At 44.9% G+C, this 12,128-nt stretch overlaps 1 protein-coding gene across 4 annotated transcripts in view; it reads left to right on the forward strand.

The window, feature by feature from the left end:
• The first annotated feature begins 912 nt into the window (after positions 1 to 912).
• CLYBL (citramalyl-CoA lyase) overlaps positions 913 to 12,128 on the forward strand; it is a 162,590-nt gene continuing 151,374 nt past the window's right edge. For 2 of the 4 annotated variants that reach the window (XM_056496112.1, XM_056496122.1), the window contains exon 1: positions 913 to 977. In XM_056496112.1, coding sequence (XP_056352087.1) covers positions 925 to 977 — 53 coding nt within the window. In that variant the 5' untranslated portion in view covers positions 913 to 924. The remainder of the gene's footprint in view (positions 978 to 12,128) is intronic. The other 2 variants (XM_056496135.1, XM_056496129.1) reach the window with 1 other exon arrangement.

The raw sequence follows: 12,128 nt of genomic DNA on the forward strand, positions 1-12,128 counted from the left end.
TATTTTTACTAGGAGGGGAAACTCATGCTTTGCTGACACCACTTCCCCAATGGTGCTAAAGTGATGCTAAGCCAGATTGGAAAATTTCCACAGAGCTCTTTGACAAAGACGAACCAATTGTGTGTCGGGAAAAGAACATAGTTATATGGCAAAACTCAATGACCCTAGGAAAGAAAAAAGCCCTTCCATGAAGACTTGCAATGAATCTACGTGGATGTGAGCCTGGGTTTTCCAGGGAATGAGGGCACCGTTTTGGGGTGTTTCATCATCTGTCTCCTATTTTTATAAAAGCTGTTGCAATGGGTGTCTTGGGGATCTCTCTCTCTCATGGCCAGGGCAACATGTTCAGCAGTTGTGGGAGGGCAGGAATGAGAGATGACAGTATAGAGAAGTGATACGATCCAAGCTCATGTCCTTTGGAAGCGAAGCTGAAATATCCACAATATTGGAGAAGCTTGCTGGGATTATGCTTTCTGGCTCTGGCACATTCCAGCATCAAAGAAAAATTATATAAATCCAGCAAAGAAAATTATATAATATGCTCAAAGTTTGGAGCGATGGAAAATAGAATCAGACTCCTCTTTTTCCTTTTCCGGACCCTTTTCTTCTCAAGTTTGTTTCTTTCCCACCCCATCCACCGCTAGTTGCTATGTGATCTGTGTCGCTGTCTCTTTATCACCCGCTGTTCCCACTCGCGGCAGTCACTCGCACTAGGAGCAGTGCAGCTGCAGCATCCCACCCACCCCACGCTGCGGAGGGGCCGCGGCAGCGGGAGCGCGGCAGCCACCCGGCACCGCCCCCGCCGTGACGTCACACCGAGCGCGCGGCGTGGGCGTGCCGCGAGCGCCTCCGGCGCAGCCAATGGGAGCTCGGGGCGCGTCCCGGCGCAGCCAATGGGCGCGCGGGGCGGGCGGCGGCGGCGCGATGGCGGCGGGGCAGTGCTGGCGGGCCGGGCTGCGCGCGGGGAGGCGGAGGCTGTGAGTGACGGGCCGCGCTGGGGCGGGGCGGGACCCCCGGCGCCGCCTCCTCCCCTGCCCCGGGGAGCCGACCCCCGATCCCGCGTTGGTGCGGGGGGCGGCCGGGCCGGGGCGGCGGGGCTGGCGCTTGGGCAGCGTGGGAAGGGAAGCCCAGTTCCTGCTCTGGTGCACGGTGTCCCTGCCCAGGGCAGGGGAGTTGGAATGAGATGGCCTTTTAGGTCCCTTCCGACTCAAACTCTTCCGTGATTCCTCCGGTTACCAGGACATGGCCCTTGCCCGGTTGTCCGCTTTGGTGCAGCTCCTGCCTGGAGAATGACCTTGGGTCTTACCCGGCCTTGGGCCGAGCTGGCTCCTCAGAGCCACCGTGCGCGTTTCCCGCAGGGGAACCGGGGCCAAGGCAGGCTGGATCCACACCCTGGGCTTTCCCGTTGTTTTAAGAGTGTCCTGTGTCGCCTGCTCCATCGATGGCCCAGCATTAGAGGTGGCGTGGGCAGAAGCGGGGCTGTCAGACGCCCCCTCAGCATCCCTACTCCTGGGCCTTGGGAGCCCTGTGAATCCTGGGGTGCGGAGTGCCCGTGCTCCTGAGGCGGCTTCCCTGAGGAAAGCTTATGTGGGCAACGTATGCCCGCTTGTCCAGGGCCCCAAATCACCAGTGCTTTCCCACAGGTGGGTGAATAGCTGCCAGCAATAGCACGGATTTCGGGCGGGATGCTAGGAAAAGCTCTGCTTTCAGTAGAGGATCGCCGTACAGGTCAGTGTGCGGGATCAGCTCCGAGTGACAAGTGCCAGGGAAGACAAAGGCTCCGTTACACCTTCCTCCTGGAGATGTGTGTAGGTTTGATGTCCGGCTTTCCGCCTGTGTCTTCCCGGTGGGCAGAGTGACTTCTGCCAGAGGGAGTGACTGATGGCTCTGTGCTCATTTAAAGCAGGTTTTCAACAGCACTGCTAGAAGGAAAGCACGTATTTTTTTTTTAGTATTGATACCAAGAAGGCAATCAAGTGTTAATTCATTTTAATATCAATATTTAAAGCTTTAAATTCTCACATTCTCTGCTGAGACCATGGTTCTGTAAATATTTCATAGCTGAGTGACAAAAGCCTGTGCGCTCTGTAAAACTGTAGCGTAGATGTTACTGTGATCATGCAATATTGATGCTGGTGTTCTTGGGGAACCTCAGGGACAGCTGGAGTGCTTTGTGCTGTGCAGTAAAGAGCCCAGGAAGTCCATGCCAGTCATTCCTGCCCAGAGTAACTCTCCTGCATAGCACCCAGGGTCACTTTTCCAGCCTACCTCCTTCAGTGTACTTTAACAGCCAGTTTCTGGAGAAGATGCATGCATGTACATGCCTTTTTTCCCCCTTATTTTCACCCCCTTTCCTCTATATTAGTGCAGAATCATAAATGCTGTGCCTTGCTGTTTCTGGTCATGAAGAATTTTGAATATTCATACTGTGGGGGGAAGAAGAAGTGTAAGGGCAGTCGGGTGATGACATTTATGATATGTGTGCATAGCACCTGTTCAGGGCTGGGAGAGGAGGCTGCCTGCATGCCCATGGTGAGGCTGCTCTCTTCCAGCTGTGGCTCAGAAGGGGCTTCCTTGGCTGGTGCTGCCATGGGTTGGGACATGGCTGCAAAGCATCACAACACCCTTGCAATGACTCCCAGAAGATGTGATGTCCTCCCTGTGGTGGAATTTGCCTGCTCCTTGTCATCGGTGCTGCTGTGGAGCCCAAGAGGCCACTGGGCAGGTAGAGACCACAGAATTTTGGGCATCCAAGCAGTCAGAGACCAGAGCAGGATGAGGCATGAGGAGTCCTTGCACACCTTTGAGCTGGACAGCCATGGGGCTGTGTGCACTTGGGAGAGAAAATACAGGGATGATTTCAAATGTCAGCAATCAATGAAAATGTTGATTAGATTTAATTAGCAGCTTCCTGGTCTTTAGCAGTAATTGGCAGGTGCCACTGGCCCTGGACTGTGTTTCTTGTGCCCCACAGAGCTCTCTGCCATGCTGTTGGGTTGAGACCCTAATTACAGCAAGTACCTCTGATGTGGTGTGGCTGCCTTTCCAGCTGCTGCTATCCTCTCCTCATGTGCATGCTGCTGCCCCTGTGAAGCTGGGGGGAAGCAGTGCTGCCCAGAAAAGGTGGACCAAGTATTCGTGTCATTATCAAACAGGTACCCAGAGCAGGTTTTTCTCTGTTGTTCTCTCTTTGCTTGGTGATTATGTTCTAAGAGAAGAGCATTGCACACGTAAGCACGATCACCTGTTTGTCCTCAGCGAGCCAACCTGCCTCACCCATGTAGGAGAGGGTTTTATTACATGTATTCATTTACATGGCATATTCCAGGCACATCCATACCCACATGCCTGTGCTAAATCAGTTAAAGGCAGCATCCACATCTCAGTGGAGTGCTGCAGAGTGTGGAATATACAGTGTGGGCACATAGAACCTGTCATGCCAAAGGTGCAGACACCAGCTTGCCTGCTAGGAACAAAGGAACCTGATGAGTACTAACCCTGTGTCAGATCTTCCTCAGAGTCTGGGCCTGTGTCATTTAAAATGTCTAGCACTGGGAGTTTCTTCTTTCATCATCAATTGCCATCTTCCCTCCCAGGAACCCACCACTCCTGTGTCTTGTGTTTCAGGATCCAAGGCTGTGTCTGCTTGGTAGATTAGCAAAGATGTTGTTTTTCATGTATTGGACACTGGAGGGTGCTAATGCAATGAGAGCTGAAATTGTTCTAGCAAATTAAAGGGTTCCCCTTTGTTAGTTGTGAAATAGTTTTATTCTTTGTTGCAGTGTTTAAATGGAAAGACATGAATTGTGGTCCTTACCAGTAGCTGATCCTGTTCAGCTTGTAGAGCTGTGACCAAGAATATCAATAAAGTGTTATGTCTGTGAGGGATTTTTTTCCTCAACCTCTGTCAAAAAAAAATCACTCATTTTATGTTCTACACATTTTTAAGTGTGTCTTTTGAGATTATGGCCTCGGGGTGAAAATTATTTGAAAGTGTGACTTTCTAGTGATAAAAACACTTTATCTGGCAGAATTGTTGGGCCGTATGTGCGGAGTCTGCTTTTCTACAAGGTCACTTTGGTTCACCTAAACTAATATTGTTGTGTTGCTAGTGAGGTGAGAATCTGATAGTAGCTCACATTGGGGAGGGAGGGGACATCCTGAGCACTGCTAATCAAGTCCCTGGCACTGTGATCCTGTCTCTGGGGATGCACCTGATGGATTCTCAGTCTACCTTGCAACCAGCATTGCTGGGCTGGCTGTCAGAGCACATGTAGAATGGGGCCTTCCATCAGCCATCACTGCTAGGCCTGGTGAAGCATGTCACAAAACTGAGCCTTAGCTCTGATGTTTCAAATTCACACAAACATTTTTGTCAGGTTAAAGTTACATTGAGAAGTCTTACAGTGAAGGAGGTATTGCCTGTTCACTCTGCTCCAGCTTTCTGCTCAACCAGGTCTCTGCTCTCCTTTGCCCTTGGCAGAAAGACATAGGGCCCATATAAGGTCCCTGTTGTGCACTCTGGCAACTCCACAGTTGGCATTAAGGACTGTGAAACTACTGCCGGAGCCAGTTTTCATCCTGGCAGCAGCAGAGGTATGATGATGGATAATTAATGCTAATGAGAAACAGGGTGCAAAGCTGAGCGTGTCTGTCTAATCACCACTGGCACCTCAGCTGCTCTGCTTAAAGCTTGTGCTGTTCTGGACAGTCCTGTGTGGTCCTGTACCTGTCTTTGCAAACTCAGTACCCAGAGGAAAGCCAGTAGTTGTAAAATGCGTGAGCAGACAGAACTGGGTAGAAATACATCTTCCTTAGAAGCCTTTCTTGTTTGATATGCATGGCAAATGAGTTACTCCTCTGTCTCATTCCTTTTCCAAATGAATTGGGCTGTCCTTTCCTGGAAAATGTTATTATCTTGCTGTATTATATTAATCAGGTTTTATTCTCTCCCAGGTGTTGACGTTTGCTTACATATGGCTGGTTCAATTTTTATTTCTTTGTAGAATACACAGGTTTTTTTTCTGAGTTCCTTCTTGAACTGAAGATGTGTATGAGCACTGGAGAAAGAGCCTGTGCAAGAGGAAACCAGAATCTCCTGTTCTGATACCAGTGGGGGCCTGATGCCCATCTTGCAACCAGGAGCACGAACAGTTTCTTGGCAGAGTTGCTTTGGTGTTTATCAGAAGCAGCAGAAACATACCCAGTTAAAAGTTTACACTTCTTTTGCCAAGGGTTATAGTAGCTTACCAGAACAGGATTATAAGGGAGTGTGAGGAGAAAAGCTTTTAAAAATCATTGTAGTAAGTAGTGGTACTGAAGACACTCCACTTAAGAGTAGTCTAAGCACACAAATTAAGTGTAAGCAAACAGAAAGAGATCTGGTTGACAGTATTGGTCTGGTTCACTAGCTTTTAATAGAAAACTGCTTCTTCCATTGCACTTCCATGCTTACAAGCAGAGAACCATGGTACACATCCTGGTGTCGTTTGCAGAACCAATGTGCTAGCTGTGAAGCCAAAAGGATTTGAATTTGTGCCTTTTATGTAGATGGTGTCCTAACTTAGAGTGGGAGACCTTTCTCCAGGAGAGAAGGTTAATGGACCTTCCACCAAACCTGTGTGTGTGATTGTGTTGAGTTTAAACACTGCCAGCTGTGGGGGATGGCGTCTTGAGGTCCAATGCCATCCCTGCTCGGTAACCCTGCATGGGAAAGGAGGATGTGTGTTCCCTTGGGGGTGCTCAGTGCCTTCCATCGTTGAGCTTTCACACACTGGTGCAGTATTTCTTGACTACTCATAAAAGCTGGGTGAGTGAGGTCCCTGGAGTTTTCATACCTGTTGGGGAGATTGGGCTGCTATACTCAAAGTTTCTTGTTTTAAGAGCCATTCTGGCAGGTAAAAGCCCTTTGATGCTAAGAGCTTTGTAGAATTTCTGCTGATGAACCCCTGTGTATCTCCTCCTCTTCTCACACCTCCCTGAGTTCTGAACCTCCTTGTTTGGAAAGGGGAAATACTCAATTTGCCCTTATTTTGTCAGTCAGGCTGTGCATGGAGGTGTTTCTCCAGCCACTGCCCTTTTATGCACTTCCTTCTTCCGCCCCACAAGGCTGAGGAGCACAGCAGGTCTGCAGAACTTCGACTGCAAGTGGGTCTGTAGGTCAGCTTGTGATTACTTAGCCCCAGAATGTTGAACCAGTCTCCTTCATATATTTACCCTTATTTTCTGGTCGGACCTATATTTACTTCTCAGGTCTCCCTGTGCCCTTTAAATCTCCCAGCATCATTTGTATAAACAGGGTTTGCCTGTTCCTGTGAAATGGACATCTCTGTGGCTGCTTGCCCTGCCTTCTCTAGCTCTTTGTGGGCTGTCCAGTTGTCATTGGCTGTGTGGCCAAACCCGCCTTCCTCTCTGCCTTTTTAATTAAAAATGGTTGACATCAGGGGCTCTGCAGCAATGAAAGGAGAACGATGAAACTTTGAAGAATTTGGGGCATAAAGTTGATCTCTAAATTTTAATGTACTCATTGCACTTAAACAGTTGATACATTTTATTATTGAGCATTCAGGTGACCTAATTTCCCTTAGTACTGTACATTTAGCTTTATACATCTGCACCTAATTTGTAAAAAAGGACTTAATGAGAAACTTCAAACAGTTTAAATGTCAATTACAAAGAAAGCGAGGTTTTAAAGTTCCAGTAATCTGTCCATATTGGTCATCGAAACATGATCCCAGGTGGACGTTAATTCAAGACAGATGGCATTCCAAAGGCACAATTACAAAGAGCTTATATATTTTCAACACTAACAAGCTGTCACGCTATGTTGTAGCTACACTTCCAGTACTGTATAAGCACAATTGCTGCTTTATCTGCTGTGGACTCGGTAATAAAAGGGTTTGATTCCCCACTCTTGATACTGTCAGTGGGATTTTTGTGGGGGTGAACAGGAGAGCAAGGTTAGTTAGTGTGAATATCTTTCATCCACTCAGCCTGTTGGTCAGGGGGTTGTGTTTGTTTCTTTGGGTTTTGTTAAGTTGGTGAAATGCTCTTCAAGGAAAGAAGAGGAAATATTAAATATGGGCATAACAAGACTAGCTCATCACAGCTATACTTCTATTTCCTGGCATTAATTAACATTAATTACATTAATCAACTTCAGCCTTATCAGCTGCTGGGCAGTAATTGTGATAAAAAGTCATCTGAAAGCCTTTGGAGTAATGCACATGTTACTTGGAAGACTGAAGTCCAAGAGCTTGACTTGCAGTGGCATAAATGGGCAGGAGCTTGGCGGCAGCCAGGCAGGAGTGCTACACCCTGAGAAAAAGGCAGTTGGAATTATTTTCAGATTTCTCAAAATATTCCTAGGCCCAAAGGCAGAGGTGGAAGAGCAAGGTCAAGGATGAAGCAAGGTCAAAGTAGGATTTCCATTAGACTGAAGCATCAACATGTGGAGTAGTTGATCTAGTGGTAGATGGCCCTGGCAGGGGGTTGGACTAGCTGAGTTTCAAAGGTCCCTTCCAACTCAAATTACTCTGTGTGGTAGATGGCAAGGTTTGTTGTAAGACACTGTTTGCTACCTAGTTAGGAGTTGAGGTGGGCAGTGGTCTGTGTAACTGAATTATGAAAGTTAATTTGGCATAATTTCCACTGACTTCGTTTGTTTCTTGAAACCAGGTCACTAAAAAGCAAGACTTGCATGTCTGTGACTAGACGGTGTTTTAATAGGCTTTAAAAATTCTCTGCTGTTAGCAGCAAGATTAATAATGCTCCCCAGGAAGGTTTTTAAGCTTCTATGGGCACGTGTGTCCTCTAAGAGGTGCTGAGAATTAAGTGCTTATATTTCTGCTCATTTATCTACCTTTCATTGGTAAGTGGAGAAGAAAGCAGAAAAGCTAAGATGTTCATCCTCGGAAGGCAGGAATTAAATGGTAAGCTTACACCCTTTAATTTTTGTTTTTCATTAATAAATGTTATAAATGTTTTATTTTAAAAGCATCTTACCTGGCTTCCATTTTTGAAGGAGTTGTAGGTGCTATTTGAAATATGCAGCTCACCAACAAGAGAATTGGACTCCTGAGCCACACTTGAAACAAAATACCAATTTTGCCTGCAGTTTTACTAGGTTTCCTGGTTTATGCAGTGGCATTTGAATAGCCTCTAGTAATTGTTTTTAGCAGGAAAAAAATTCTAACAAAAATGAAAAACACAAATCAAAGCTCATTAGCACTGTATTTGGCATGCCATGAATCGTTAAATCTTTATATAAATGCAGAAGTAATTTGTAACAAACAAAATCCTTTCTTTTTTTGGAAAGACTTTCTTTTGACTTTTTGTTCATACTGATAAGGTGCAGTATGTTTTCCAAACACTGGATATTATTACCAGAAGAAGGGCAGAACTAGTCAATATTTCGATTAAATATTATCTGAACCTTGAGTGTCAGATATACTTACTTGTGATAAATGAAAAATAAATACTTAGATAGGGTCTTTTTAACCTAATTTTTAACCTAAATTTGGTGCTATTGTGTGGTGTTCTCAAGTGGTTTCCCCTTGGATTTTCTCAGTGCTTATCAGGGGAACATACTGAAGTCTTTTTATTTAGATCAGGCTTCGCTTTGAGAGTAACTAATTGTTTAAGTCCAAGTGGGAAACTTTCTTGCACCTGGAAAATTAGGAAAGCAAAAGATGTCCACATCCTTTCCCTGGTGGTTCTTCACCTGCAAATTTGAACTGCAGTGGTAGTAAAAGTTTTGTGGACCTCATTTTATGTGAGATCATTAAGCGACAGGAGAATTTGGGACTAGCTGCCCTTCATAATTCAGGACACTGAAAGGTGCCATTTATAAGCTCAAAGTGCCTGCAGGAAGGCAAAACTGCCTTGTAAAACCCATGCTCCAAACCCTGAAAGGGAACCAGTTTGCACGGCTGGTAGCAGACTTGGAGTGGCAAAATTGCAAAGGTTGTGGGGTTTGGTTTTAAAAATGGAAAAACACCTGCCTTTAATATTTCATGCAATAACTTGAGTTTTCACACTTCCTATGTTGATAACTCTCTTTTCTCAAAACATCCCGGGCAATGATCCCAGTAAAAAGCTTAGCAGTTGAACTGCCCAGCTGTTGGACTTACTGTCTTCCCTGTGACAGCCCACTGTTTTGCTGAGCTGTTAATTTGGCTAAAAAATAAGTCTGTCCCGACTTTTTAATAATATTTTGCAACTGGTGACCTTTGCCCATGAGATGGGCCAGGCATTTTGTAGGGAGATCTCCTGCCTCCTTATTGCTTGAGAAGGAGCAGCAGTACGTACAACACTAGAAGGGGGTTGGTGTGGTGATATGCCGTTGTTACAACTCTGAACAGGCAATGTAATCTGTAAAATTCACAATATGCTGCAGCTTTATGGACTTAGAAAGCCTGAAAGGCAGCCAAGGAAACACTGAGCCCAGTGATTTTTCTCCGAGCAGATACTGCTTTCCTTACCTGCTTCCCTGTTAATCCTCAAATAAGAGCTGGAGCCATTGTTTTAAAGTTTATGACCAAAATGTAGCAATTGCTGCCTGGAATGAGGCATCTGTATCTGTAACCTTAAAGGGCTGGGGCTGAACTCTTCCAGTCAGGCCAGAATAAGCCAACTATTCATGGCCACATTAATATCCTGTGACTGAAGTTACCTGGGTGCCCATTTGCACTGTCAGAGCCCAGATGCCAGTGGAGGCAAGAGCTGACTGCACATCAAGTCTGCCTGCAGCGTCTTTGCTTTGTTAATTTGATTATTTCCACACCTGCCTGCTTATGCACACTTATTGCAGCAGGACCTGGCTGTGCAGTGTGGTATCCAGTCTGTCATCCCTCCTCACATGGATCACTCAGTGGAATGGCTGTGCTTTGGAAGCACATCAGTATTATTCCATTTTCTGACGCTGCTTTTGTTGCCTGGATTGACGTGCTCAGGGCCCCAGACACTGCACTGAGCTCATTGTGACCCCAGGCCTTTGCAGAGCCTGCAGGACTCAAACCTTTATATCCACTATTAAAAGGCAGTTATGTGACTGTTTATGTTAGAGCCAGGTGCTTTGTTGCCTGTGGACGTGCTGTTACTGGACAAAATTTAGTATTTTTTAAATTTATGATCCAAATGTGGTGAATATACTTACGTGATGACCTTGCTCTGTGTAAATGGCTCTGCTGCCTTCAGCCACTGCTCAGATTTCTGTGGGGAACACAAGTTGGGTTTTTCAGGCTCTCTGTAGGGATGTGTCCATGACAGCATTCCTGTTATTTCTCTATTTCTTTTGTGAAGAACATAAGGTTTCTAGATGGCATGTCATTAATGTATTTTTTAATGACACTTCTGGGGAATTTATTGTTCAAGTCCTCTAACTTGTAGTACATTTCTGAGTTCTGCGGGTTCCTTTGTTTAGGCTTTGTACATGAGTGCTTGTTTTGTGGGCTTATTGCCTTCACCATTCACTTGTTTTGTTAAATCTCTAGTGATACTAAAGCACTGAAGGTGCTTTGGGTCAGCACCAAACAGTGACTTCAGCATACTGGAAGTATAAAATCTGTTTTCTTACTGACTTTTTTTTTTTTTGAGAAGTTGATAGATGTGAAAACCATTTAACAGTTGGCATTTTTTTACTTTCCTGTTAAACTAAGCTACTGAGGAAATCTTCCTACTGCTACATGCTGCAATATGTCAGAAACACCGTTATGTTATAGTTGCATCATTATCTAAAGGAAAAATTGAGTGTGGGTTTGAAGTCGACAAGTGATGAAAGTAGCCCTGAGGTTGTCAATTAGAAAGCTAAGGCCTGGAACTGATAAGTTAATGGCCAGTCCCCTCCACACTCCCAGGCTTTGCTGCCTGCTCCCACCTCACCCTGCAGCAGCTTTACTGTTTGGAACAGAAATAAAAAGCTCCCATTACTTTGTGTCCCAAAATTTATCTCACTGACGCTGTTCACTTAAAGGCTTGGCTGATTGTGTTCCTAGTATGAACAGAGAGTTAAATGAGGAGAAATGAGATATGGCAGATAGACAATACAAACTCAACATAATCCCTCTCTCTTTTTTTACATTAGTTTGTTTATTTTTGTTTAAATGTTGAACTGTTAACATGTTTTTTTCAGACCATCCTCTTGCAGTATACACAGCAAATTTAGCAGCAGTGCGTAATTTTAACTTCTACCGTATGTTTGTTTGCAGGTTTTAAAACCTGAAACTTAATGGCAGCCAGTTGGAGCCCATGTGCCTGCTAAAGGCAGAGAGCAACATGTGTGGTTTTTTGTGAAGGGAAATACTGGTTACCAAAGTTTATGATATAATGTAATACAATACAAAGTGTTTCTATTTTGTTTGGGCAAGAGGGAACTAATGCATTGGCATTTCTCCTGGGGAACACCTGGGCTTAGATAAATAGATAAATCATGTTAAACAACAAACAGGACTTACTGAGATTTTAATGATTCTTGGTGTGCTGTGTGGTGAAAACAACAGTAACTTTATGAAAAGAGTAGTCTTAGAAGTAGATATAATTCAAACAGGCAGTGTACAAAACAAAACATGTAATTAATCTTCAGTTTTTGAAACTTCATGTACAGTGTAAGTTTTTAGGGCTTGTAAAAATTTGCAGTTGCAAACCCTCTGCAGCCTGAGGTTCTTCTGTTATTGGCACTGCTTCAGTGGCAATGGAGAGCCGCAGTTTTTTCCACATAGCCCTCTCTGAACCTGGAACACATAAGTAATTATCATGAGTTTGAGAAGGCAGTTTAATTTGTAAAGACATTCAAGTTTTTGACCTTTCTGGTGGTTTCACTGTAACCAGAAAACATCTGTTAAATAATAAAAAAAAATTGTAGTTGCTACTTACCTGCCACAATCCAATGAAATGGTGCTCTGAGCAGGGACTGCTGCTCTGAAGTCTGTCTCTCCTCCAACCAGATTTCAAACCATGGAGTAAATATTTTTCTAGCTTAATTCACAGGAAAAGAGACATGACATTGTGTTAAGCAACTCAGTGTGGATGGTGTTTTCTCCTCATGTGCCAGCTCTGCACAGACCCACAGGGTTGAGCTTTTCTGTACTTCCCCACGGAAACAGTGCAGAAGAGGTAATACATGATTTTCC

Source organism: Oenanthe melanoleuca, chromosome 1, assembly GCF_029582105.1.
Source record: "Oenanthe melanoleuca isolate GR-GAL-2019-014 chromosome 1, OMel1.0, whole genome shotgun sequence".
Taxonomy (NCBI): Eukaryota; Metazoa; Chordata; class Aves; order Passeriformes; family Muscicapidae; genus Oenanthe; species Oenanthe melanoleuca.